This window comes from Colossoma macropomum, unplaced genomic scaffold, assembly GCF_904425465.1.
Source record: "Colossoma macropomum unplaced genomic scaffold, Colossoma_macropomum, whole genome shotgun sequence".
Lineage (NCBI taxonomy): Eukaryota > Metazoa > Chordata > Actinopteri > Characiformes > Serrasalmidae > Colossoma > Colossoma macropomum.
Window position 1 is genome coordinate 17768100 of NW_023494810.1, and position 27834 is coordinate 17795933.

At 39.1% G+C, this 27834-nt stretch overlaps 1 protein-coding gene across 1 annotated transcript in view; it reads left to right on the forward strand.

Moving 5' to 3' along the window:
* The window catches only part of skib (v-ski avian sarcoma viral oncogene homolog b), a 49158-nt gene that overhangs the window by 16248 nt on the left and 5076 nt on the right, over positions 1-27834 (forward strand). Inside the window, exons 2-3 of the mRNA XM_036559692.1 lie at positions 26135-26248; positions 27066-27169. Of these exons, the coding sequence (XP_036415585.1) occupies positions 26135-26248; positions 27066-27169 (218 nt within the window). The remainder of the gene's footprint in view (positions 1-26134; positions 26249-27065; positions 27170-27834) is intronic.

The following is a 27834-nucleotide window of genomic DNA, read 5'->3' on the forward strand; positions in this document are numbered from 1 at the left end:
GATTTTCTGTAAAGCTGTTTTGTGACCACGCCTGTTGTAAAAAGCGCTATATAAATAAACTTTGACGTTTAGTATATTAAAAATAGAGATAGCAGCCATCTTAAAACCCGAACTTTTGTCTGTACTTTTGTCGATTTTTATTAATTTTTACTTCTCAACAGGGTTTGAGGTTAGAACGGGATTTAGTCATGCAATTTGCATAATACCAATCACAAGTAGAGTTGGTTGGCCACATTAGCCTCTTAGCTCCAGATCAAAACTAAAAGAGCAAACTTCAGACAACAGTGATGTCTTGGCCAACAGATGACTTTTGGGGTAATGTAAGAAAACAGATTTTTTGCCGAACTCTTGCTTTAAACACAGACCACATTACTGCTGCTGTATTCAGCATTAAAGCGCAGCACGAATGCCTAAAGGCAAGATCCCAATGTCAAACGCATTCAGCACAGCTGCCTCTCTGCTATACAGCCCAGTGTAGCTGTGTGGGTCTGTGTATTCACTCCTCCACCGTACTGTCGCTCCTTTGCTCGTTCTTTTGTTCCCTCCGCCCCCTCACCGACTCCTCAGCAAACATCTGCTGAACCTCTTTCCATTTTTCTGAGGATGAAGCTTTTTTCAAAACGGCCTGATTTGCCTTTACATTCATGTCATCCCCAATTACTCAGTTACACAGGGCCTCTCTCTCCCCTCTCTCTCTCTTTCTTTTTCCTTCTCTTTCTCTTTCTCTGTGTTGCTCCTGCCTTCAGTCATCAAAAGTAAGTGACTAGCAAGACTTTTACTTTCAGAGCCCTGGCTAAGACCCTTAGCTAAAGCCACTTTACCTGCCTCTCCAATTAGCCTATTCTTTCTTTCTTTCTTTCTCTCTCTCTCTCTCTCTGTCTGTCTCTGTCTGTCTCTGTCCGGCTGGTGGGTAAATGTGATATTAGCGTCCAAGTGTTTTTTATTCTAGCCCTCCAGTAACATCCACACCAGCAGCCAGTGCCTGAAATATCATGCCAGCCATAGCAACACTCCTTATCCTTTAATGAGCCCACTGTTAACAGCCTTGTGTCTTGAGACTAACCATTACAGTCCATGAAGGAGGAGGACACTATCTGCTAGCTAATGCTAGCTTACAGCCTTACATCTTAAACAGCTCCAAGCTGATTTTCAGCTTACCATTACAAACTGGGTAATCACCTCTCCTTTTGGCTCCAACACCTTTATTCAGCCACATAACGAGGCAGATTTGATGAACAGTATAGCCCCTATGTCCTACCCCTATGAAAAGGTTAATGTGTAAATTGGCCTGTAATTTTTGGCAGTGCCAGTGTAAAAAGCAATAATTCACCAAAAAATAAATGTATACATATTAGCTACAATGACATTTGGCTGAAGTGGATTGAAAGATCCACTCCAGTCTCCGCTCATGGTAATGCAATTATCAAATTAGCTTTAGTGAAAAACAAATTTCTCACTTACACTAAATGTAGGGTTTTTATTTGTTTATTTTTTTGGGTGATTTTTTTTTTTTACCAATTTTCACAATTCTCGCAAATTTAGTTGTATTAAATTCCACCCACTAGTAAGGATTGCCGCTAATGCAACATCATTGCACCCGCTTGGTGGAGAACACTAACCGCCAGTTCTGTTATCTCAACTAACAGCACTGGCTAGCATACTACCCACAAGTGTAGTTGATCAGCCAAGACACATTTGGATTCTGAAGTTAGCTTTTTTAGTTTTGTACTGAGTTATAAGGCTAGTGTAGCTATCAAGTATTTAGCATCATGCAACCAGTTTGCATTGTGCGAACTGCTTGCCTAAATCACACACTTACCTCAAACCACGTTAAATTAGGTAATCCAAGTAGACATGCTTATGTTGTCTCTGACACTGTATGACATACTACTACTAATGGCAACTTGCATCAGAACTGCAAGCACATTTCTTTTAGCTCTGAAAGGCTTAGCATCAGTTTTACCTTAACAGCTTTTTCAGTAGAAAATCAAATAAACATATTTATTTTTATGTAGGCACACAAGAATAAATGTGTGTTTTTTTTTTTAACTTGGTTAAGAAGTATGTTGTGACAATAGAAATTACTAGCTTGCACACTTAAAACACAATCCTAATGTTTAATGCGTTTTTACAGGCTTGTAGTTCAGGATGGAGTAGTTTTTGGGTTGTGCATGTGTGTGTTTTGTAATTGGCCATTTCGTCTCATGATTTAAGTTACTCATCTCCTGCGTGGGAGAGCAGGGTTTAATCCCAGCACAGAGAACCACTAAGTAGGCTTCTAAAGCTTTGTGCCAGCAATGTAATGATGTCTCTCTGGCGCTACATGTATGAGGTAATGTGATATGTTCTGTCATCACCGCTCTTGCAATGTGTTAATCGTGGAAACTCCTATCGCGATAATGATAAAAATACGGTTGGTCATACGGTCCTAATTTTTACGATGCATTCCGTAGCCTAACACGGACAGTATATCTTCAACCAAGGTCTAAAAACTGGTGTGCTTCGAGAGCCTGGTTAAAAACAGCTCTGGCAGCAGACTCTTATGTAATTGCACATTGTCGGAACATCCAGATAAAAACAACCCCAGACGGATATGATCGGAATGTCTGGGTCAAGCTGCGAAAGCGTGAGTTATGACCGCAGCAGAGCAAGTACAGGCCGGAGGGTCATCCTGACCAAAGCAACATTTCTGCAGCCCGTGGTTCAGCTGGCCTCGACTATGTAACGGGGCCTGTGATAGAATTAGTCTCTCCAAAAGGATTAGTCACCCTATCATCAAGCCTGCTCCCTAAATTTATCTCCCTTTGTTGTGGTGCAGCCTGCAGTGAATGCGACGCAGGGCCTTGGCTGAACGCAGTGGGAGGAAATGGGCCTTTGTATGGCTGGCAGGTGCGCCCAAGTGTGGAGTGACACTGGCATGTGCGTGATGGGGTTTGATGGGAGGGAAGTCAGGGTTGGGGGAGTCTTTGTGGCCAAACCTGTGGGTTTAGATTAGGGAGGGGGTTGGTAGGAGGATGTTATTGAAGGCTTAGGAGGAAGAGCTTGGATGGGATTTTGTCAAGTCATTGTCTGACCAAGTGCTCATTATGTAACCATCTATTCCACGAGTGAAATATTTATTTTATATTAATTTTTTGTTGTTTTAGTGACTAATTTTTTAATTTACATTGTCTCAAACTTACATTGTCAACACTGAAAGAAGATTTTAATACTTTTCATTGTCATTTTATCACACACACCTGCTTCCTTGGGTCTGTCCCTCTCCCTCTCTCTCTCTCTCTCTCTCTCTCTCTCTCTCTCTCTCTCTCTCTCTCTCTCTCTCTTTTTTTCCTTTTTTTTTCCTCTTTATTTTCAGTCTGCCTCCACAGTGCAGGCGGAGTATGGCTGAGACATCCCAGAATCCTCCTCAGGAACTCCACTTGAACCCTTAATCACAGGCCTCCTCAGGGGCTGGCAGTAAAATCTTGAGGCAGATGTTTTGCGCTCCAATCTTGCTCTCTCGCGCTTTCTTTTTCTCCTCCTCCACTCCCTCGCTCCTTCCTCTTCTTTCTCTTTCTTGCTCACATCTGGTTCACAGTCCTTGTCTGCTTTTTACTGTGCTGAGGTCATTTTCCTCCTCTGAGTAAAATGGAAACACATGAGTGGATCTGTAGGGGGACATGTGTGGCACTACAGTTGGGGGGAAAAGTTGATTTTGTGGTTTTTTTTTTTTTCTTTTTCTTTTCTTTTTTTCTGTACTTCTTCTCATTTTGTCTGTGTTTGTTAAGACATGCTGCTCTTGCAGTGCCAGTACTGGTGATTCTCTGGTATGCACATTTTTGTGCTTTCCCTCTATCTATCAAGCCTGATTCCAAACCCTTAACTAAATAACAAGCTCCTTGTATACTGGGTCAGGTGTGTACAGGTGGGAAACAAAAAAATGTGCAGAACATGGGATCTCCAGGACTGGGTTGGGAAACTGACCTATAGGAATATGAATGGAGTGAATTATGTAAGAAACTATAATTAATTAGGTAAAAACATTCAAGTAGTATAGCAAAGGACAATAATGAGTGTACACTTACAGGGGTTTTAGAGATTGTTTAGAAATACAGCTGTTTTATCTATTTTGGTATGATAAACTTCAACCTGTGTAAATGAAATTTGTTATAAATATTTTCAATTTGTTTTTTATTTTTGCCAAGATATATTTTTGGCTCACCCTGAACATGCCACTTATAAAATTTGGTAAAGAGAAAAAGGTGCAACTCAGCAGGAATTTGACAAACTGACATTTTTTTAACAAAAAGAGGCCCGCAGATTTCAGCCTGGATATTTCCTCCCTGGATGGGCTTCAAGGTCGATCACAGTGTGTTTTCATTGAAATTCCTGACGAGCCTCAGCTTCGTTTTGCTTTCAGAAGGCCTAGCTGCAAAAGTCGAGACAGCTGTGGTCACTGAAATGTTCGCATTCAGCACGGAAACCAACTTTCTGCAGAAAACGGCAGAAATTTCCTGGAATGCAAACAGCCTCCCTGTTGGATTTTTTTGAACTTGAGCCAAAGAGGCGTCTTTCTGGGGGCGGGGGGAAACCTTCACCTCAGTTTGGGCTTGTAGCGCAGAATCAGCTTTTTTTTGCTGGACTTCCGCTTCATCTTACTTCACTTTCTGCTATCCCTCTCTTTCACTTTCTCTCTTTTTCTTTCTCTCTCTCTTTATCTTTTCTGTCTGTCTTTCTCTCCCTCTCCCTCTCCCTTTATTCTGTTCCCTTTTTTTAATATCTCTCTCTCTCTCTCTCTCTCTTCTCTCTCTCTCTCTCTCTCTTCCCTTTCATCTGTTTCTCTTGCTCTGTTAGAAAGTACTATGGCGTATGAAAAATGTGCTGAAGCTGCATTTGTCCTTGCTGGCTTAGACAAGCAAGAGAAAGCAAATTTAGGACATCCCCTCACCGCACACACTCACACACACACATCCATTTTGAACAGATTCATGAATATGGACTTTAATGCAGATAACGACCGAAATACGCAAAATGAATATTTGTATGTTTTACTCGGAAGTAATTTAAGTTAGCTTATACAGAATTAGGAAAGAAGATTAAGAATAAGGTTTTTGGCATTTGTAATCATAGTCATGCATACTAAACCTTGGGGGGGGGGTGTTCAAGAATGTTTCTATTCATTTTGTATTAAAACTCCTGCTCTAACTTTATCATGAAAAATCTAATTTTCCTTGCTTTTGTGAAACAAAAGAATTGTAAATGCTGTTAAAGTTTCGAAATGTATGTTTCACCCCAGACCATACAGTCTAAATATGTAAACTAAGCTGTAAAACGGCACATTTTGAATTAGATGTTTGTGATGTCACAAAAATGAACACATTTACATATATCTGCCTATTCAGTTTATAGCAGCTCGGTCCCAAATCATAAAAAATGTTTCTGCCCAGACTGCTTTTTCAATAAGGCACAATACAGGTCAGTCATTTAGAACAGAGCTAATTTACATATATCAGTCTTAAAGGCATGGTAACAAATATAGCCTGTTTTTCGTACTTAAATGCACAGACTTTATGGGGGAAAACTACAAGAAAAATGTAGGATAGGGCCTCGTTAATGTAGCTTCAGTATTTTTTTGCAGCCTTTGAGGACGGAAGGCAAGACTGTCTGCCTTAGCTGCAGTCCAAACTAAAGTAAGTTATTGGCCGGTGTTATTTTGGATGGTGTGAAGAGCTCAGTATTTCTTTCTTTAAGAGAAGCTGCCATGCGTTCTGTTTTTAAAGCAGCCCCCCCTAAAGTCACTGAGGAGACAGTTAACCTTCTAAGTCCAGCAGCCCGCAGCCACCACTGCCCTAATGATCCGGGAAAGGCCCTGACCAGGGTTACAGAGAGGTCAGGTTGAATTGCAGGACGTAAACGACAATGTGAAGCTTCAACCAGCAGGGTAAATAAAAGAGGCAGCTGCTGAAGTGAGAGAGTGCACAAAATGACATTTATCTATTTATTTATTTAAAGCATATTAAATGGTCCTATCTGAAATTTTAAATTTCCTTTGATTCTTATGATTTCTGAGCTTGCCTGAGCACAAAGCTGATGAAATTGATCAATCCATACAACTAAAGTGAGTTTTGGTCTCTTTGTCCCAGTGGAATTCTGATGAGTATTTTTAATGATGATGATGAAAGTCCAAATTTGGTTTTGAATAGAAGTATGACAATTCCATGTAGTCAAAGCTATTCAAATTCAAATATTATTGTATAGCTTTAGACCAATCAGAAAATTCTGTGGCATTGTTCATCATACTTCATTACATTTTTGAACATGAATGGGTTAAGAAAGGCAGCCATTCTCTTAAACTGATAAACGGGCAGCGGAAGCCATTGATTGATCCATTCTTTTATAGTGTGGGGGTGAGTGGGGGTTTGGGGAGTGGGTGGGGTGGAGGTGTGGGGGTGTTGGCCTTTTAACCTCACTTAGGCCTGGCCAAGGATGAACCTGAAGATAACACTGGTTGAAAGGCAGAGTTGATTTGAAGGAGATGGATTAGACCTGTATGATAAAACAACAGTAGTATTGCAAGTATATTGCATATAACATAAATTGCATTTTTGCGATTGCGATACAGCCTTGCAATGTATTAAAAAGCACTGATGAATTAATATTGACATGGTTAACAGTTGTCATGAATTATTTTGTCAGTCATAGTAATTTAGTTAGATTACATGAATACTTTGAAACCCACAAACACTTATGTGTAACTGATTGGTCAGGATGCTCACAGTATTCAGGCTTTTTTCTCCAAAACAGTTCATTTTTATTTTATTTCTTTGGAAAACAGGATCAATAAGACTTGTTTCAGTTTACCTTAGTTCTATGGTTACAGTCCTGCATCTGACGCTCAGCCTCCCTGAGATATCCATTTTCTTTGTGGAAAACAAGCCACAGTTCCACGGCTAGATACTACTGAAAGGGAGTAGGAAGGCATATTCAGTCTTACAAAAAATCTGCAAGAGAAAAACATTCACAGAAAGTGTGCATGAACACATGGAACAGGCAAGAAAAAATGTAGCAATTCCTACAAAGAAGGTGATAACAAATTTCACTACAGGTAAATTTATGCGTTTTTCAGTAGTTAAAGCAGTAGTTTGGTGAAAAATCACATTTACCCAGCTATCTAAGCTAACTGGTTAACCTAAATTTAGTTGATCATCCAAGACATGTTTGGTATCTGAAGATTGCTAAAATCAATTAAATTTTCACTAAATCAGCAGTAATTTATTGGACAGTTTACATGACGATAATGTCCATTTACATTTTGAAGTACAAAAGCCTTTTTCTCTTTGTGCAGAAGTTTGTCACCATTAGCAAAAATTCTGACCCTGTCTATAACCTGCATTCTCACGGATCTCACTGTTGTTTGATGGCAGTTCTGTGTGTGTTGTGTTTTTTTTTCTTCTTTGTGAATGTGGCCTTTTTTATGTAGCAGAGGTCGACTGGCTTTACTGGAGTTTCAGACAAGTCCAGAGGCACAGGGCACACAGTTCCCCCACCATCTGGCCACTATAAAAGGCTGGAAGTTTGGATTTTAGTGCCGTTTTTACAGCCCTGCAGGGTGAGACACAGACGCAGCCCTGAAGATGCACTCTAAATGCCCCCAAACTCTGGAACTTCCTCTGAAAACCTCTATAACAGGTCAGAAGTTCATTGCCTCTCTCCCCCCCTCTACTTGCGAGCAGTATTTGGTGTTAGGTGGCAGAGGGTTTAACCCTAAGGCTGGCCTAAATGGTGACTCTTAAATGCAAATAGTTGCAAGTTCCATGCAACGTAATTTTTGTGCAGCTTGACGGTAACACAGAGCAGTTAAAATATAATCGAAGTTGCATGTAACAGATTATTCCACTAGGTTGTCAGGACTTGTAGCAAGTATTGTTATATTGTTTAAGTATAAAATGGCTGCATGCTTTTTAGCATCAATGAATAGTTATTTAATAACGTATCATTTGTAGCTTGTTTTGAAACAAGCAGAGAATTTCTGTAGAAAATACATATTCTGTATTTTCTACAGATACAACATTTGGTCCGTACAACATTTGTGTTTGTGTAGAAGAGGAGATTTGAATGGAATTTGAGGAATTTTTTTGTTTTTTAAACATTCAGTCTTGTTTTGCAGAAATAAATCTTGACACAAACTCAGAAAGGTCAAAAGTGCAGACTGAAACTTGTCAATACAGAATGTGAATCAAGTGTAAACTAATTATGCCATAACATTTTAACAGTATAGCAAAACTAAGGCAATAACTGTGGACTGCTAAGAGTTAGCAGACATTTTGTGCAGATTGGTGCGGTGGAGGGGGTTTTATTGGGCAGCAGACGTGATTCACACAGATGGTGCAGAGTTTTATGCTCTGGGATGACTCAGTGGATGAGGTGTGTATGTGTGGGGTTATGCGTCACCCTTTGCATCAACTGTTCACTTAAACAAATTTAACTGACTCAGTGTCAAGTAAATTTGGGATTATGAAAAGGGAATTATACAAGATGCCTTAATTATCTTCCATTTAAGAGTCATTCGTAACACTGAACTTGTGCTGGAGGGGAATGGGATGGAATATTTAATGCCAGACTGACTGCCACACTCCCAATCAAGGTTAGACTTTCCAGTGTTGAATATAAAAGCAGAATTTAATGCCGTTTCAGCTTGGTTCCTCTGAAGGCTTTGATGTGATCTACTTTTCTCTTTTAATAAAATGATTTCTGATTCTCAAAGATATTATTGTATTTCTATTGATATGTAAAGAAAATCTAACAACGCTGAAAAACGTGTTCATTTTTAAGATTTTGTCATAGTGCAACTGTAAAGGCAACATGCTGTTTTTTTTTTCTCATGTAGTAAATTTAGAAAATATGGTAGAAAGCTCTAATTTCTCACTAACTTTGGCAAATGTGGACATACATGTGGACATATATATATATATATATATCTATATATATATTATATATAATATATATATATATATATATATATGTGTGTGTGTGTGTGTGTGTGTGTGTGTGTGTTAAAATCTGCATTATAACAGTATTTCAGCAAGGCACGATACCACATAATTTATTGTTACTAAGGCTGACCATCGGCTGATGCTAAGACCTGTCCATTTTTTTTCCTTTAAAGACTTCTAGAGATCCATTATTGATGGCTTATGTCTCTAACATACTTCATCTGTTTGAGCACTTTTTGTAATGCCCACTCATACGTTACAGTGCTATCGTATGAAAATCTTTTCACAATCTCTTTGAAAATGCCAGCTGCTCATTATATTGTGTGAAAATTTCATAATGAAAGGACTAACAGAAAAATCTTTATGTACATCCTTATTGTACATTTTGCACACACAAGGTTTTCTTTCAACACATTTTTCCGGAAGTGTGGTGACCCCTCTCTCTCTCTCTCTCTCTCTCTCTCTCTCACTCTCTCTCTCTCTCTCTCTCTCTCTCTCTCTCTCTCTCTCTCTCTCTCTCCTTTTAATTATTCTTGGCTCTAATTTCCTTTTTTTCTTCCTAGCTTGGGGTTGAGTTTGCAGCCTCTCTTTGCCACCCTCACACTTGCATGCTTTGTGGAGAAGAAAAAAATGCTGACGGCGGAAAAAAAAAAATAAATAAGTAAAGTGTTTGGCAGGCACGCCCTTGAAGGTTTCTGTGTCACTCAAGCCCATTAAATTTTTAATTATTTCCTCACTGTGGTGTACCGCTCTACCTCTCCAGCCGGCTGGCTCCATGCTGTCTCTCGGTTAATGTGCTAGACACTGCGTTAGACGTTTTGTGGTTAAATCTGTAAAATCTGTTCAAATCCATAGACGCCCACTGCAAGCAGGTGAGACTTTCAGTACTGAGGGGGTTTTTGTCTTTTCACCATGCTTATTCAGTTCTAGACTGCAAATTGCTATGACGTGCCAGACTGTTAATTATTGTGATGATAATTTGAGTGAAAAAGGAACAGTAAAACTAGAAAAATGGACTGAAGTGAACAATAACAAACCATAAAATAATTAAGGAAATAATATAGAAGAGAAGCCAGGGAGCTTTTAAAAAAATTCTCTCTCTCTCTCTCTCTCTCTCTCTCTCTCTCTGTCTCTCTCTCTCTCTCTCTTTCTCTCTCTCTCTGTCTCTGTCTCTGTCACCCTCTCCATGTGTATAAATACTTCTATGCAGTTTTGTTTTTTACTTTTTTTTGGACATTATTTAGAATTATGTTCGCATTATAAAGTGTCCTTTAGCATGTGAAAGGTGCTCTATAGTACATTTTGATGTTGTTATAATAATAATAATTAAATTGAATAATTTGATTACTATTATTGTTACAATCATGGCAGCCCTAAATGCATACATCTTTGTCTAAATTAGCTATATTTTCTCAAAGAAGTTGTAGAAGTCACTGAGCACTTACTAGCCTGCTTCAGTTCCCAAATGCAGTTTTGTCTTTCAAACTGATGCACTTAGCAATAATAGATGCTAAGATGCTATTCCCTGCCCATGCACGTAGCTGTAATACAATCCGTATTTGATTTACAAGCAGAAGTGTATATCACACATCCAGCCCTCTGGCAGCAAGCTGCAGTGCTCCAATACTGCCTGAGCATGGCTGTTGGATTTAACCGCTAATAATTATCATGATAATGACTTCAAATACGTTTTCATGGCCAGGAACTTTGATTGCACTTGACAAGCAGCATCAAAGGCACTTAAAAAAAAAAAAATTGGCCTGAGATTTACTGGGGCTCTTAACATATTTTTAGCTGTCTTATGCTTTTTTGTGTCATGTCGAGGTCTCTCAACTTCTAAGAACATAATAAAAGGGGAAAAAAGAGTGCAAGAAAAACGAAAAAAAGAAAAGGAGAGAATGAAAGCCTGGAAATAATGATCTCTGTTCCGAAGCGGTTGCATCAACAGGAATGATTCAGAAGAGAAAAATGCGGAGTGTGTTTCTTTAAAAGCTTCGGGCCGTCTGCAGAATGCATTAGAGATCCTGCGGAGCAGACGCAGGCTGGAGCAGAGGGAGGGGGTGGGTCCTAAAGCAGCCAGCAGAGGGGGTGCAGGAAGAGCAATGAAACAGCCAAAGTCTGGGCCTCCAGCCGGCTGGCTAGACTGCTGAAAGTTATTACAGAGTTACTCCCTCTCTAACACACTGCTGTCTGTTCACCCTGTTCACATTTTCTCTCACACAATGAATCTGTACTCTGTGTGTGTGTTTTGTACAATATCAGGACAAAAATGTCTATGTAGGTTGTCTTTAGTTTTGTATTGAGCTACAAGGCCAGTGTAACTAACAAGTAATGTGAGCTTTTACCCCAGCAATTAGTACTGTGCAAGATTCTCCACTGCAAAACTAATTAAACTCAAGGCACCAAACGTCCTAGCTGATCGATTATATTTGCATTAAGGTAAAAATGTGATTTTTCTCCAAGCTGTCCCTTTATCCACGTCATCCAAAATGGATGGCCTGCTGTTCCAGGACTGCGGGTCAGTGTGGATTTGATGCTGGGAAATCTGGGAGATTACATGCTAATGCTAACACTGTGCCCTCTACACTTGCTGGACTCGAGACAGAAGCACCAGGCCCTAATCCTTCTGACCCGATCAGACTGAACACATTAACGTACAGAGCAGAATGTCCTCATAGCGCACATACACGCTCGCTTAGGAGACATTTATGTAACACACTGGCCTGCATCCTCCGTTCTCTCCCTCTCCACAAACTGGCCCTGGCCCAGTGGTCAGCCGCGTTGGTTCTTTGTAGATCTTTGTACATGCACAGAATGTTGTATGAAATTTATTTATTTATGCCACACATTTCCATTCAATCCAAATGCGATTCATGAAATCCAGCAACTTCAGTACATCACTTTCAGTGCATTTTCAAATAGTTTGAAGAAATTTAAACCAAAAAAAGATGGTACAAGAGTTTGATTTGACCACAACGATATATGGACTTAGAAAGCAATTACAAATAATGTCAACATTTTTGTATATTTTCATTTAGTCCAACAGATTGTAAGCTTCTTGGTTCAATTTTTGATGGTGAAAATTAGGTGGTGATTTCATAGATGTTGCTACAGCCAAATGCGTGCAAATGTAGGTTTTTAATGGAAGTCAGCTGCAGATGGACTTTGAGAAGCATTCAGGGTTTTTCAGGCTGGCTAATGTGGACCGCAGCAGGAGCTGCTGGGAGAGGGTCTAGTCTGGGGAAAACCCTGGCGCAGACACAACGAATTTGGTATTTTGTTGAGTTCTGTTTGTTGAGTCACAGCTTAGCTGTGCTCAAACTGTTATGTGGTTGCTATGGAGAAAAACATTGGCCCCTTCAAATTCAGAGGAGTGCTGTAAAACGGTCCAGGAAAAAGACGCTTCCAGGAACTCGCAGGGCTGTGAAGCAGACAGCACACGAAGTGAATGAAATAATGTAATATGTCACACCCTGCGTCAGAAACGTTTTTAAAAATGCATGCTTAGATCTAACAAAAGAGTCCTAATCATATAACTTCAGTGCACTATTAACAAAGCAACAATTGTCTTGATTGTTTTATTGTTAAAAAAGATTCATGGAGTGTTTTCAACATTTTTATTTCCTTTATTTCCTGTCCTAAAAGAACGTGTCCTCCTTTTCTGCTCAGTGGAAGACTCCCATCGTCTCAGTATCCTGTTAATCATTTTACGTAATCATCTGGATTAAAGAAACACATTAGACCCATTTTGCACAGAAGTGTAAGTATGACAGAAAATGGAAACAAGTAAATGTAAAAAGGGGGATTTTCTAAAATGTACGTGTTACATTTTGAGATGTGATATGGCCTCTCTCATGTTGCATTAATAACAGCTAAATCAAACTTTATATGCCTGTAAATATTTTGGAAAAACGATCTGTCACTGGGGTGAGCTCACTGTAAAACAGCAGCTTGGTAGCAAGTTTTTTCTTTCACCCAGTTTTTTTTTTTTCGTATAACCACATAATCCTTCTTTTCTCCCTCTTCTGTTATTTCTAATGCTTCCTGTCATTCTGCCCTCCCCCCTTTAGCACTCCAGCCGCACTTCTGTTTGTTTTGACGAATGCTGAGGGAACATTGGCCTTTCGGAGTGATTGTGCGTAAAAAGCAGAGCAAAGTAAAATAAATACATTCCCAGCCTTGGCTGTATCAAACCCTAATTAGAGGCCCCTTTATCACCACCACCACCACCCCCACCGCCCCACACACACACACACACTTTCGGCACCGCTCTACAAATGCACAGGGCCTGAAAGCATTTCGCAGAATTCGTTGTGTTTTCCATTAGGTTCTTTTGCGGTGATGACTAGCAGTCTCAAATGGACACAGTGTGGACTAGTGGAGGTCAAACCGTGACCTCATTCTTGAATGGATGGAAGCTATTGTGGTGCTAGCTAGTTGCTAGTCACTGACTTTTCTGACGACATGCCACATTTGCCATTACTGCCCCTCCATGCTCCTCTTTTGCCATGTTACCATGTTATGCTACAGGCAGTGGATGAAGAAGGGACTGTTTTAGTGTGTGTGGGTTTAAAGGAGCCCAATAGAGGCTGTAAATTACAGACAGATTTATCACACAGCTTTGGCCAACTACCCCACGCCCCAAACTCCTGGGGCAGACTCAGAATCGCCCAGGATCCTAAACGCTGACCCTAACTTAACCTCACCCTTTAACGACCTTTTACAAGCCTTGTAGCCTCTCCTTACCCTTCTACCTCTTAACCTCCCCTTGGCATTCAGCTGTCTATTCATTCTCCCAAAAAGTTTACATCTTGGCAGGAACTCTGATCCTACGACAGAAATGATATGGTCATGGACTTTTTCAGGCATTTACTATCACACCACTGGATGTCCATTTACATATATTAAAAAAGCTATTAGAGAAAACATGGAAAAAATAAAATAGGCTGTGAAGCGCTTCTTTCACCATTTTAGAAGTATTGGCGATACCCATGATATACTTAGAAAAGCAAAATGGCATTATTTACCTTGATAACAATAACATTTTCAAATAACCCACCCCTTGTTCTGCAGTCTTCTAGTACTTCCTGTTGCGCCGTGCTGCAATGATGGAGTGTGTGAGGGAGTGTTTGTGTATTCAGTTTCAGACAGAGCACAGCAGTGCCCTGACAGAGCACATATCCTGTGTGTCCTGCTCTGTTTAACTGTTTATGCTGACTGATGAGTGGCTGGGCTGAACTCTGAGATCAGAGGAAAACCCCTGACCTGATCGCACCTTACATTCCAGATGAAGCTGTACGTTCAGGCTATACTTTGAACTTCAGCACTAATGACGGTCAAAGATTTTTCACACTTGACCTCAAACTCTTTACCTTGACGTTTTCAGCGACGTTGTACTCTGGTCCGTCAGCATTTAGCATGGGTCAAATGCAGTATTTACACCATAAATGGTAACACAGATCAGCCAAAATAACAATAAATAATTGTTTCATTAGCGCTTGTGCATTGGGAACAAATTTTGTAGGTAGGTGAGTAGTAGGAACGTCAACTGAGAGAGAGTAAGGTAAGATTTGAGTTGAGGGTTAGTGCAGCTGTCCGTTTTAGCACTTGTTCTTCCCTTGTTTGAATCCTATTTTACCTGCTGCCTGATATCATGTCACTGTTTATTTAGAGCCTAGTGTGTTTGGGTTGGGCCGAGGTTATCCCATGAGACTCTAATCGTGTCTTTGCCTTCCGTGTTTGTGCATTAGTGCTTAAGCTCCCAGATTAAAAATGTGAACTGGGCAACTCTCGAGCTTCACTCGTGTCTTCGTGTCCTTCTGGCTGTCCTGGAGAGTTTTCTTTTGTCCATGTGTTTTACAAACTAATTCAGTCAAGAACGCTTAACATTCCAAAATGGTAACCTTTGTTGCTGCGCTAATTGTTATTGCAGTATTTCAGAAACAGTTTATAGGCCAAGTACCCTTGCTTGTAGGAGGAATTTTCCTTAATCAAAATAATGCTTACATAAATGGACAATCCAGAATTCTGCCATGATGATACCTTGTATCTGCAAAATACTAATGTTATAGGAGAAACAGAAACATTTCTAACTTTAATGTATGTTAATTGAACAGGATTTTATTTCATGTAGTACATTTTCCAGTTTTATTAGTCATGTCACCATGAAATGTTTGGCCAGCTTCCATTTTCAAATGATTAAAAAAAAAAAAGTAAAACTTGGTGTCATGACATTTTAAAACAATCAACAGAAATGACAAAGCATGCAGGAAAAATAGATGCTTTGCTGGAAAGCGCATTAAATGTTTTAGTAGCACTGTCTAGTCCCAAAATGCAGGAGATTTAAGCTGTAGCTGCTATGCATTTCTGAATCATTTTAAAGTAAAGAGGGTGAAAAGGGCAGTGAAAATAGCTCTCCTACTACGAGGCCCTGTGGCTTCCTGGTTAGCACTGCAGCTGTTCCTTCATTATTAGTGCGCCAAATGTGAAGAGAAGCAGAATGACATTGTGTTAGCTGACTTTGTGGATTGTGTGTGTCTATGTGGAGTAACTTATCCTGTGGTTATGGCCTCTGTAGAGGCTCTGTATTGTGAAACATGCTCCACATACCCCAAAGCTTATGAACTTCACAATGCACAGATTGATTCCATTTAGGACCATGAGTACAATATAAGCTTAATGAAGAGATTCCTTTGCATGAGTGGATAAAAATACTCTCTAATGCACTGCCCATCAAGAGTGATTTGTGTGGCCAAAGTTACCAGCCACCCTTTGCCAAAGAAAACTAGCAAACTAGCTGCATTTAATCTTTTGATTAGCCGTGTATGTTCAGACGTCATTGGGTAAAATCATCCTGTGTTTGAGTCTAAGAATTAGATGTAGTGTGCAAACATTCACTCTCTAGTACAGTCAGTCCATATATGGAAAACATCCTGTTTGATTTTTTTTTAACTTTGAACAGATACACAGTAACGTTGGCAAAAATATCGCAATGTACTTGACATTTTCACATTACACAACGTGTATCACAATATTTATGATGTTTTTGTAAGACCTGCCCAAATCTGAATACAAACTACAACAGCATAACAGTGGTTCCACATTTTAAAAAGCTATGAAAAACTGAGTAGGTGTTTTTTTTTGTTTTGTTAATTCAGTGTTTGCTAAACTAAGTAGGAACAGGTGCAGTTGTTCAAAGTTCTCAAAGTACTTACGTTATTTATGATTTACTCAGAAAAGAATGTAGTGATGTAATTTATCACAGGAATATCATATTTTGCCCAGCCCTAATACATAGTAACAGTGCAGGCAGATGCTAGCTGTTAACTTTTATCCTTGACCTGAATCAGCTGCAAAAATGACGAAACGTTCCCCTGACCCCTTGAGGTTTGAGTGGACACAGAGTTACTGGAATAGATTTCAGTTTGAGTGTTGCCCAAACTTGTGTGGCAGATGGAGTGTGTTCTGTGTGGATTATGTATTTGAACCCAGGTAAAACCCATCTGCATAAACAGCTCCTGAAAGTCTATCCACTGCCCAGCTCCAAGCAACCAACCCAAAGGCTATTATCGCAATCCAATCAGGACTGATTTGTCCTGAGACCGTCCTCACGACATAGGCACCGTGCCCCAGAATACACACACGCATGCATGCCCTGTTTCTACTTAAAATTTGTGGAGACAAGGGGGCAGACAATGTAGTGCAGTAATTACTGGACAAAATTGTCAATCCTGATCATGGGGGGAAAAAAAAAAATGTTCTCTTAAATTCTTTATAGTGAAGCATAAGGGGCAATATTGGTTCTGTTGTTTCAGCTTTGAAGTCAGAATCAGGTAGAGCTGCCAGTAAATAGTATGAAACCCAATGTGGTAAGTGAAAGGACATCACTGTATTGGTGCATCACAAATCCCTTACAGTTGCTGTTGGAAAACGAAGGTGAAGTGTTAAAGTGAAGGCTTTTAATTAAACACTGCTGTTTTTTGCACAGCTGACCCATATCAGTTCATGTTCATAATTATATGATGAAAAAATACTAATGGGAGTATAATGATTAGAGTATACAATTCTTCTATTCCACAGTCATCTTAATCTTTAAGTTATCAAAGTATAAGCACCTGATTCCACTTGGTTTCAGTCTTCAAACTATTAATTAAGTTATATGAGGTGTGCTACTGCTTGACTGGAAGGACAACACCCCTGGCTTGGACCATAACAGCTTTGGATGCATACAGGTTCTCTAATACAACATTAATACAATGTCTAATACATAATAAGACATTAGAAGGACATTAATATTAGGCTGCAACAAACGACTAATTTGATAGTCGAATAATCTGTCGATTACTGAAACGAATGATCGATTATTCGGATTATGAATAACTACGTTACCAAATAACTTTTATGTAGCTATTGGCTTTTAAATTTAGCTTGAGGTTGTTTTATGCATTTGCTAATTAACAATGAAGACAATAAAGATGAATACCATTCAAGAATTTACTGTTTTAATTAACTTTCCTGCTAATACAAAAGATAAAAAAAATAAAACTCCAATGTATTTTTCCTGTCAAAATTTATAACCAAGGATGTGCAAAGTAGCAGCAATAAAATAAAACTAGATCAGTTTTTCTTTAATCAGGTAAATAAATTCAATCTAAATTTGAATGTTAAATTTAAACAGTGCAGTCTGTGCTGTGTACATTCTGCTGTGTCTAAACTAAATGCAACTAAATTCTGCAATCACAGGTCTTTATTGAAACGGTGGAAAGTCAGCATCTCTCCGTGCTCCTGTGAGAGACTCGCTTTCCTCTGAGAGCAAACATTCCCCTCAGCAGAGAAGATGCGCTCTGATAGAGCGGAAGATAACGTGGTGAATGTTTGTGGCAAACTTCTCTATGAACAGTTAAATTTGAACGATTTTGTGCAAACGCTTCATTTCAATGGTAACCCAGCGGAAAACAGAAAACTTTGCAAACGCTCTCCTGTGTTCAGCCCATTCATATCAACCCATTCATTTTGGACTCACTCTGGAGTGCCCTCTAGCGTTTGAGAAAACCGAAAGACATTGCAGAGTGGTAGTTCTCCTCTCTACAAGTTCTCTGGTAATGTCAATGTTTCTAGAGAGCGCGAGAAAGACTAGTCTATAATGACGTCACCAACTAATCGACTACTAAATTAGTTGCCAACTAATCTAACTGATTTTAGTTGAATAATCGTTGCACCCCTAATTAATATGTTTAAAAATTAACTGAATACATAAACATGATGTTATTTACATAGTAGTGGAATGCAGATAAAAACAAAATACACCAGGCTCTTTTTGAAGGATTATATTGTGGCCAGAAAGTGAGCACATAATGATGGATACTGATGCATATTGATTATTATAATCAAACATTGTCGATTCTAACATTCCAAAATCACTGCTGCTGAATTGCTTTCTTCATATTGATTGATATGACTGTTCCTAACTGAAATCCCACCACTAGTAGTTAGTAGTGGAAGTGACAGTGCAGCTACAGAACAGCCACAGGCTCACTGTTTTCAGCCACAACAATTGGGCTTCCAGGAAAGGAAGCAAAAGGCCGGATGTCAGGGGATGCAGCAGGACGAAAGGGAAAAAAAGATGACATTGGCCAGCTTAGCCCTGACCAGCTGCTGTTGGGTGATCACTGAGCTTAATATAACACAAATGCACACACACAAATTCACAGTGAACTAGGGCTGCATGATACCTTGCAATACATTCAAAACTCATAGATTAATAGACATTTATAAAATTTTAAATTTGATAAAACCCATAGTTTACTTTGATTGGATTTTGTGAATACCTTTAATTCATTAAAATACCCACAGAAAACTTATGTGAAACAGTGTTTAGTTAAAATACATACGGCACCTGATTTGTTCATTTTTGGCTCATTTTCATATTGCAAGCCTTGACACATTAGTATTGCAAATATCAACATCGTCTCAACAATTAACAAACGATATTTTGTGAAGCTCTACCGCACACACAGCAACTCAAACGTATGCGCTCATATCCTGTTATCTGAGCCACCCGTGTCCGGCACCTCGCAATAACACCTTGGCCCCGGCTGGCGCTGCCAGGCTGTTGCCGTTGAGCCTGGCGAAGCTCAGCTAAACCTGCGCGGATCTGAGGCTTTACGGGGCAGGGTTTAGTCAGGGGAGTGAAGCTGTAACACTAAACTTGTTATGCTGGTTGCTGTGCACCAATGACAATGTACAGTAGCATTGCAAATTGGGGCATGCTATTGTGTGGCTGCTGGCTGCCTTAGGGAGTTCAATAGGGAAGACTAATAAAAAATAATAATACATACATATGTGTGTGTGTGTGTATGTGTGCATATATATATATATATATATATATATATATATATATATATATATATATATATTAGGGGTGCGGGAAAAAATCGATTCTTAGATGCATGGTGATGCAGACGTGGATGATTCTGAAATGTCAAAAATTGATTTTCTAAATATTTAATTTATAACATAATGTTGACGGAACGCAAAGGGCGGAACCTGGAAGTGGGTAAGTGCAGCGCCTGGACAGTCTGTGACGGCACATAACAAAAACACTACTGGATGAGCGAGATATCCGACTGGCACCCTCTGCATTAAAAACCAGGTTAGGTCAGGAGTCACAACACAAATGTTAAGAATTACTTTGCTCTGCTTTAAGCTTTAGCTATAGCTGCTTTTCTTCCATCTCCGCCAGAAAACTTTTCCTCAAAAGTTGAATAGTTTCTTGTAAAATGTCTCTCAGCGTTCCGCTGTTTTACGAGGCTGAAGTCGCTTCTCACTCTCCAGCTTCTTGCTGAACTTTCCTGTTCCACCTTAAATTCTGCCTGAGGCGCCGAATGTAAAAGCGGCACCATTTAAGGTAGAACAGGAAAATTAGAAAGAGAAGCGACTTTATCTTCGCAACTTTTTAGTGTTTGACAGTCCCTCGTTGCAGATTTAACGTACCAGGAAACGAACTGCGCTGCTTATAAATGCGAATAAGTCCATTCATCTCCAAATGTTCTTCTGTCTTTCTCTTTTCCTTTTTCGTTCGTTACTCGCTCAGCAAAACCTCGTTGCTACGTAACCTGCAGTCTTTCACGCTCCCCCCTTTATCACGAGACCAAAACCGAAGTTATGAGATCACTAAAGAATATATAATGTGCTGCGTGGTCATCCATTACCACTGGATCTTATTTCACCGTAACAGCGCATTTTATCACAGATGAGTGGCAGCAGCGTTTTCAAACAAGAGCAGTTAATGAGAGCCTTCTAGTTCACTTGCCACATCACTTCCATTTGTTTTATTAATAAAAGATATTGGAAGTAAATTCATTATGGATCATTACAAATACTTTGTTTTAAAACTACCAAGTCCTCACACAGTAAGAAAATAGAAATAGAAAAAAAAAGATGCATTGAGATGCATCGATAATCGTTTTATAATTGCATCGCAGCCCTCTGAATCGTGATCGAATCGTGAGGTGCCTAGAGATTCCCACCTCTAATAAACACTCTATCTCCTTGAACGCAACGCACCACTTTAAAGCACAATGCATAGACACATTAAACCAATATATGCAAAATAGTATAAAGACAGGTAAATCAAACAAATTACATTGTTGATTCTGCTGTTGAAGAAAATGTTGTATATCGGAAGTAGTAACCTTAGTAGCAGAAGGGGAAATAAATTAACTTCTATGTAAGTTAATAGAAGTACTTTTGTACCATTTCTCTTGGTCCATTCATCATGAAACATTCACACACTGTAAAGGTCAGCTAGCATTTTGAGAAGAAAGAAAAACAGGAAAAATTTGAGTTACAAGGTTTTGATTTAACAATATGCATTTTTGAAACATTGTAAGAGGAGATTTAAAAGAAGCCTAATTGTCTTCCACTCAAAAGCCATGAGGGAAAAGAGGAAAAAGCTCATGAACTACTTTTGTTCCAGGTTCTACACGGCTCTCCTTGATTTACTTTCATGGAATATCAACTGAGCTTGGTGTCCTATTAGCCAGTGTGCAGCCAGCAGTGAATGTTAATTGATGTTGTACTGGTCAGTTACAACAATGCGCATCCCTGTGTTCACATGCAAGATCGTGGCCAGTTTACATATTTGCACTTGATTCAGTTGTAGTTTGGGCCGGTTGAGAGGGTCATTTTTGATCTCTTGTAAGTCAATATAACCTCTGTCTTTTGTCATTTCTCCCCTTGTTTGACACAAAGCTGAAACATGACATTATCATGCTCCAGTTAACACCTATTGGTAGTGTTGAGGAAACAACTGAGATGTAAGTAATTCAGCTACAGCATGTGGTAGTTCTGTTTCCAAAATTATTTTTTTCCACATTTTTTCCAACAACAAGTGAAACCAGTTTGGTCATGCTTCTGTTAGTTTTATTCACATAGAATCTTGTTTGCATTATTTATGCCTTAGCTTCAAAGTGCTTGTCTAACAGTAGATTTGATTGCTGTCATATTGAAACCCTTTTTTACTTTTTAATGATTTACATTTAAATCATTTTGCTTAGATATTGCTAAAAGTAGCACTTACTCCATGTAGGATATTCAGTGTTGCTATACAAACCAGCCAGAGCTTTGTGCTGTTGGTTGATAATGTGAATTTACATGTCAAGTATTTGCCAAAAGTAAACTTGAATTTTTATGTGCACAGTTTCTTAATTGGCAGAAGTCTGTGATGTAAAACTCTTGATTGTTGTCTATTGTGACGTGATATTAGTGTAATTTTACACACTGTCAAAAAACAAGTGTGCCTGGGTCTTGAAACCACGTGTGGATACGTCTTAAAATATTTCTATAAGAAAACCTTAAAAAAATTATAAAAATGTAAAATACCAACTTTTACATTTTGTGAACACCTTCATGACAAATGGACTAGTAGAAATTTAAAAGGCATACTTTCCCAGTAAAATACGATGGCATCTTTTTCCCAGTGCATATGTCTTATCCCTGCCTTAGGGTGTGTGCCTGTGTGTGGGGGTGGGGGTGTGTGTGTGTGTGTGCAACATCAAAGTAGCGCAGCACAATGGGCCGCTGAAAGGCCATAGGATTGAATGGCCGCTTCAGGAGGCTGTACTTGGCCTTCAAGTATAAATTCCTACACACACACAAACACACACCCCATTCAGGAACTACACATACAGTTCCCAGAGAGCTGCCAGCCAAAGCAAACTACACAGAGAAAACGTACCTTCACTCATTTGTTCACTCACTCATTTACTGACTCACTCACACACTCCCTCACTCCATTCATTTGCTCATTCATTTGCTCATTCATTCATTCACTCACTCACTCATTCACGTTTACTCGCTCACTAACTCCTTCACTTGCTCATTAACTCATCCATTCACTCATTTATTCATTTCCTTTGGCATTTACTCACTCACGCATTCTCAGGTGAGTTTTAGTTTTTGTTAAGGCTGGAAAATATGAAAATATATGTATTATTATTGTGGTAAATTGTCACAATACAGTATACTTTTCTGAACATATCATGGATATCGTCAGTACTTGTACACTGACCAACTGCATGTTTCATAATGAAAAGAGCAAAATTTGTCCCATTTAGCTGGATTTAGTGCAACACATTTTTTAAAATGTAGCACTGTTTGTTCTTTTGTCTGTTCCAACTGACAAGATGTCTGGAAAAAAAAATGATTTGTCGTGTATCATGAAAACTTGAAATATCACAATATTGTATTTTTGCTATATCGCATACCTCTAGTTTTTGTTTTTATTTTTTCTCCTTTGTATCATGAATCATTGGGTGACATTTAGCAGAACTAAAGCCTTGCGGGATCAAAATGTTCCAGATATTGAATTAAGTACACTGTGCAATGTCAAAAGTTTAATTAGAAGAAAGGTCAAATTGTGGCAAAACCTTTTTTTTCATACCAAGCAAGATAGTTTCATGAACATGAAGCTGAGTCTTCAAGTTAAATATACCCAAAGACTGAAACAGAGTGTTTTGTTTGAGTGGAGAGTTTTTGTACCTTGAGGTCGTGTGTCTTGCTCACGAGTGTGTGTGTGTGCGTGTGTGTGTGGTTTTGTCTGGCTGTTTGATACTGCGTGACATGTGTAATGCGTCTGGCCGTTTGATGTGCTGGTGAGCGAAGGCCACATCACGGCAGTCTCGCACACGCACATAAGCTGAGCTCTGGGTGGCGTCTGGAGTGTGTGTACTATGTTTTGTCTGGGCTCTGCGCTCTTCCGGGAACTGCAAACCTCAGGGAAGGAACAGCAGCAGACAGACGGGCTCTGTGTGTGTGTGTGTGTGTGTGAGAGTCAGTCATGTTTTGATTTTGCCCATCCGCAGTTTGTTGAGTGTTGACCTCTTTCCTTGTAGACAGGCTCGGGAAGGATTTGGAGTGTGATATGTTACCAAAGGTCAAACACATCTACGCTCTGCAATCAGGTCAGGCGATATTCATTGCAGTATTGGCCTTTATTAAAAATCTTAATAGGTGGTATCGTACATGTTTTGGAAAAAAAAGACACACTCACATAATTATGTAAAACTATACTTATAACTGTAACATCTACTTTGAAACCTAGCACCAGGCAATATATAATTGTCACCCAGCAATATTGAGGTTTATTTATTATTTTTTTTTAGCAGTATTGATGGAAAACAAAGCATAGTTAATGTAATATGTATGTGTGTGTGTGTATATATATATATATATATATATATATATATATATATATATATATATATATATATATATATATTACAAAAATGAAAAATAGTATAATAAACAATAATAATAATAATTGTTGTTGTTGTTGTTGTTGTTATGTGTTGTTGCTTTTGTAACAACATACTCATATCTCTGATATGATATCTTTATAGAAAGGAAAAAAAAATTAATACATCGTTGCAGTCGGAACAAAGCCTCGCATCTCAAAAGTGTATTTACAGGAAAAGCATAAAACATAAAGTTTAATATAACTATGTTAAGTAATTTCGGATCATTTTTATCTGTCAGTTTGTCATAAAATTAAGACGCCGTGTAAACAGCAGCTGCCGTTTTCAGACTCTGCAAAAATAAATAAATAAACAATACAAGGTTTTGGTTTGATAGCAATGATATGTTAATGTAAGGACTTTATTCCAAGTAATTTTGGATCAGTTCTATTGATTCATCATGAAAAGTTCATACAAAGCTGAAGTATTCAGATAAAATTAAAAAGTTCATCAGTACTGCTCAGTACTGCTGGAATCATCCAACTGTTGTTCTCTATGGCACGAAATATTCTTATGTAAAATTACACCTTCTTAAAGAATCTTAATCATAAACATAATGGAGCATTAAATCTATGAAAGGTTTCTCTCTAAACAGCTGAAGAGTTCTTTTAACATGAACTGCCACCACTATTCATCACTTCATTCACAGAAGCGTGTGTGTGTGTGTGTGTGCGTGTGCGTGTGTGTTTAAGAGTGGACTCCAGACAGCCACAGTCACACCACACACATTTATGCCTTGTGATAAAAGGAGCTGCTTATTATTATGGTCTTATAAGAGAGACCTGCAAAGAGAAGGGAAAAAGAGACAGGAGGGAAAAAGCAGAGAGAGATTACAAGAGAGAGAAAGAATGAGCAACAGAGAACAAGCGAAAGAGGGAGGGAGGCAGGGAGGAGGGAGGGAGAAAAGAAAGGAAAGGGAAAAAAGAGGGAACAAGTAAATGTGAGAGAGTATATCACTGGCCTTCTGCTTAGTGTGCTGTTGTGACATTAAAACCTGACCAACACTGTCTCCTGGTGGCCGAACATCCAAAGTGCAGTGTCCCTCTCATTTATTCCTTTCTAACTTTAACACTCATCCACATTTTATACACTACAGTCCAAACATCTGTATGTGACAACTTTGAAACCTTTTTTTATTTTTAAATAAAAACAATGTTTTAAATATCCAGAAATAACCATTGATGATATATTTGTTAAGCCAGAACAGATGAGTTTGTTGCTGAATATATGCAGCAGTGGTGTATACAGTAACTGATTGTTAATGAGTTTTGCAGCATAATCTCGACCAGATTTCCTCAAAGCTTCCTGAAAGATCAGTCAACACAATCAGGTGTGTTACATTAGGAGTGAATTAATAGTGACTGTTATTGACAAGGAGTATAAACAGGGCTTTTCCCATAGAATTCTGTTCAACTGAAGTTTACTGTGATTATGCTTATACACAAGTATACTGTATAACAAAATGGATTTAGACGGTTCTCAGATAGAACATATACAATATCAAAGGAGTAATTAACATCACAGCCATAAAAAAGTATGTAAAAGTTATCCTTAGAAGTACAAAAAGATTTTGCCCACATAATATATTCGAATATAACTCTGAAAACCAGTGAAATATTCTAAAACCTTTGGTTTAACTATATGGCAAAAAGCTAATTCTGTTTTTGACAAATTGATTTAATTCTGAAATACTTATTATATAATAACAAAATTACCGCCTGCTTCAAGACTTTTGGCATACTTTTTGAGACATTTATGCAAAGCATTACTGACTGAACTAGTCTAGACTAACCCGGGCGCTGCAGTTTAAATTCCTGAGTGTAAGTCAGTGAAGAGCAGGTCTAGGCAGGTTTTTAAAAATGCCGAAAGTAAACACATCCTGTGTTGGCAAGCGCTAACCTGAGGGCAGCAAGATTACTCACTGTCAGCCTTTACGCCTTTTGACGCCCCGATGGCTTTGTTTTTGAAATGAATGAATACCTGTGGTGTGTGTTTTCTTTTCCCCCTCTCCTCCCCCCACCCCCCTCCCCCCGGACAGTAGCTTGTACTTGTTTTCAGATGTTTGCAGCAAGCTCTAAAAGTGTATGTGCAGGCAGTTTCACACCAACCCAACCTCATAATCATAGCACGCTGCCATGTGTGTACTGTCTGTCTATATTACTGTCTGTTAAGTTGCTTATACACAGTTTGTTTCCGTAGTAAAGTGTATTTTGTTTTACTTTATTGACAGTAGTGAAATAATTAATTTACATTGTTACCTTGGTAGTTGGATGAGGTAAGGTGAGGGAAATAAGGTCAAGGGCAATTAACAAGAGGTGTGAATTTAAGGGTTAAAATACATTTTTCCTGTCTTTCTCTCTGCTACAGGCATACAGTCCTATTCCGTCCAAGAAATCCAAACAGGAGCGGTCACGTTCCCCGTCTGAGGACAAAGAAAAGCAGGCTGATTGGCTGCAGTATCTGACTGCGTCCACGAACAAGGTTGGTAATTCTGAAACTGCATTGCCAACCAAACTGTCACTGTATCAGTAAACCACCAACTGAATCACTTCAGTTGATGTCTGAGGTTATTAAAGTGCTGGGAAATATGGTCAGGGTCAAGATATTTTTTCCCTTTTGTTTGGGATCAGTAATTCTTAGTAACAATATTTATGCCCTTTTCCTAATGCTTACTTTGAACTGTGAATACTGTTATAAACACAGGATATTTAGCAAGGCACACTGTGCCACCTACTGAAGTACTGAAGTAGCAATTTACCATTTAAGCAGAACATTCATCAATATAAATATTTCATTGAAAATAGTGCAAATCCATATAATGAATATTGATAACATGTTTGATACCAGTAATTAAAATCAAAGTGAGCTTTATTGTAATCACTTCGTTTAATGCTTGAAGCAGCATAGTAGATGTGCAGGTATTTTATCAGTGCAATGATATTTAACAATAGGATTTAGTAATATGGCCACAAAGATAATTTAAACTGCAGTCAGTGTACAGATTAAAATGACTGTGCATATAATGTGAGTTTCGCAGTAAAGTGGCTGAGTGCAGAAGGTAAAATGCAACAGGTGAAAGAGACAGTCTATACTGTACCATCCTTCACTTTAGGACTGTTGTGTCTATCATGCATGCTGCACCACTTAAATCCATGAAGGAGCCTGCCATTGTGCTGTTCTGTTATAATGAAAATAGTTTATTTGTATTTAATTGAATTTTATACTTTATTGTAATTATAATAACAATTTGTCTGTCGTGTAAGCAAAGTCTCTAACATGCCCTTTGCCCTCTGTTTAGGATCTGAAGCAGCTCCAATTCAAGCAGCGGCCATCAGCATTCCGGCCGTGGAGTCCTAGAGTTCCAACCTCTGAGAGAGCAGTGCCCAGTCACAAACATGAGCGGTATGCTTCTGCACTCCAAACCTAGCTATTTCACATGAATAAACCATGGCTCTGATTTATCACCTTTGTCATGTTCCATGATTGTTTGATTTCTGCCTCTCAGGGCTGTTACAGGGCACTTACATCTTGCCCTAACAGCAGACCAGTGTTCAAATGCAGTGTCACATTACCAGCATTACCTTGCAAAGCCTTTAAAATGTCTGCACGACAAGTCAGTACTTAAACTACAAAATTATCAACTAATAATGCAAATTTTCGCTGCAAAATGGGGACTGCAAACTGGGGATCAAACTTGCGATCTCCGCTCCCGAGTGGCGCAACCGTCTAAGCGTTGGCCCTATCATCAGGAGATCGCGAGTTCGATCCCTGGTGATGCTACAGCCATCCGTAGCCGGGAGTCCGAGAGAGCACAATTGGCCTCGCTCTCTCTGGGTGGGTAGGATGGCCCCTCCTTCTCCCCCCATCACTCAGCGCGATGCTAGTCAGCGCAGGCGTCTGTTAGCTGACGTAACAGATCTGGCGGTTGGCGCTTTCCTCCGAGCGCGTTCGGCTGTCCAGTGACGTTGCGTGAGCGGCAGTTCGAAAAGAAGCGGTGGTTGGCTTCACAGGTCTCGGAGGAAGCCTGTGTTAGCCTTCACCCTCCTAGCGTTGATAGCATCGTGTGA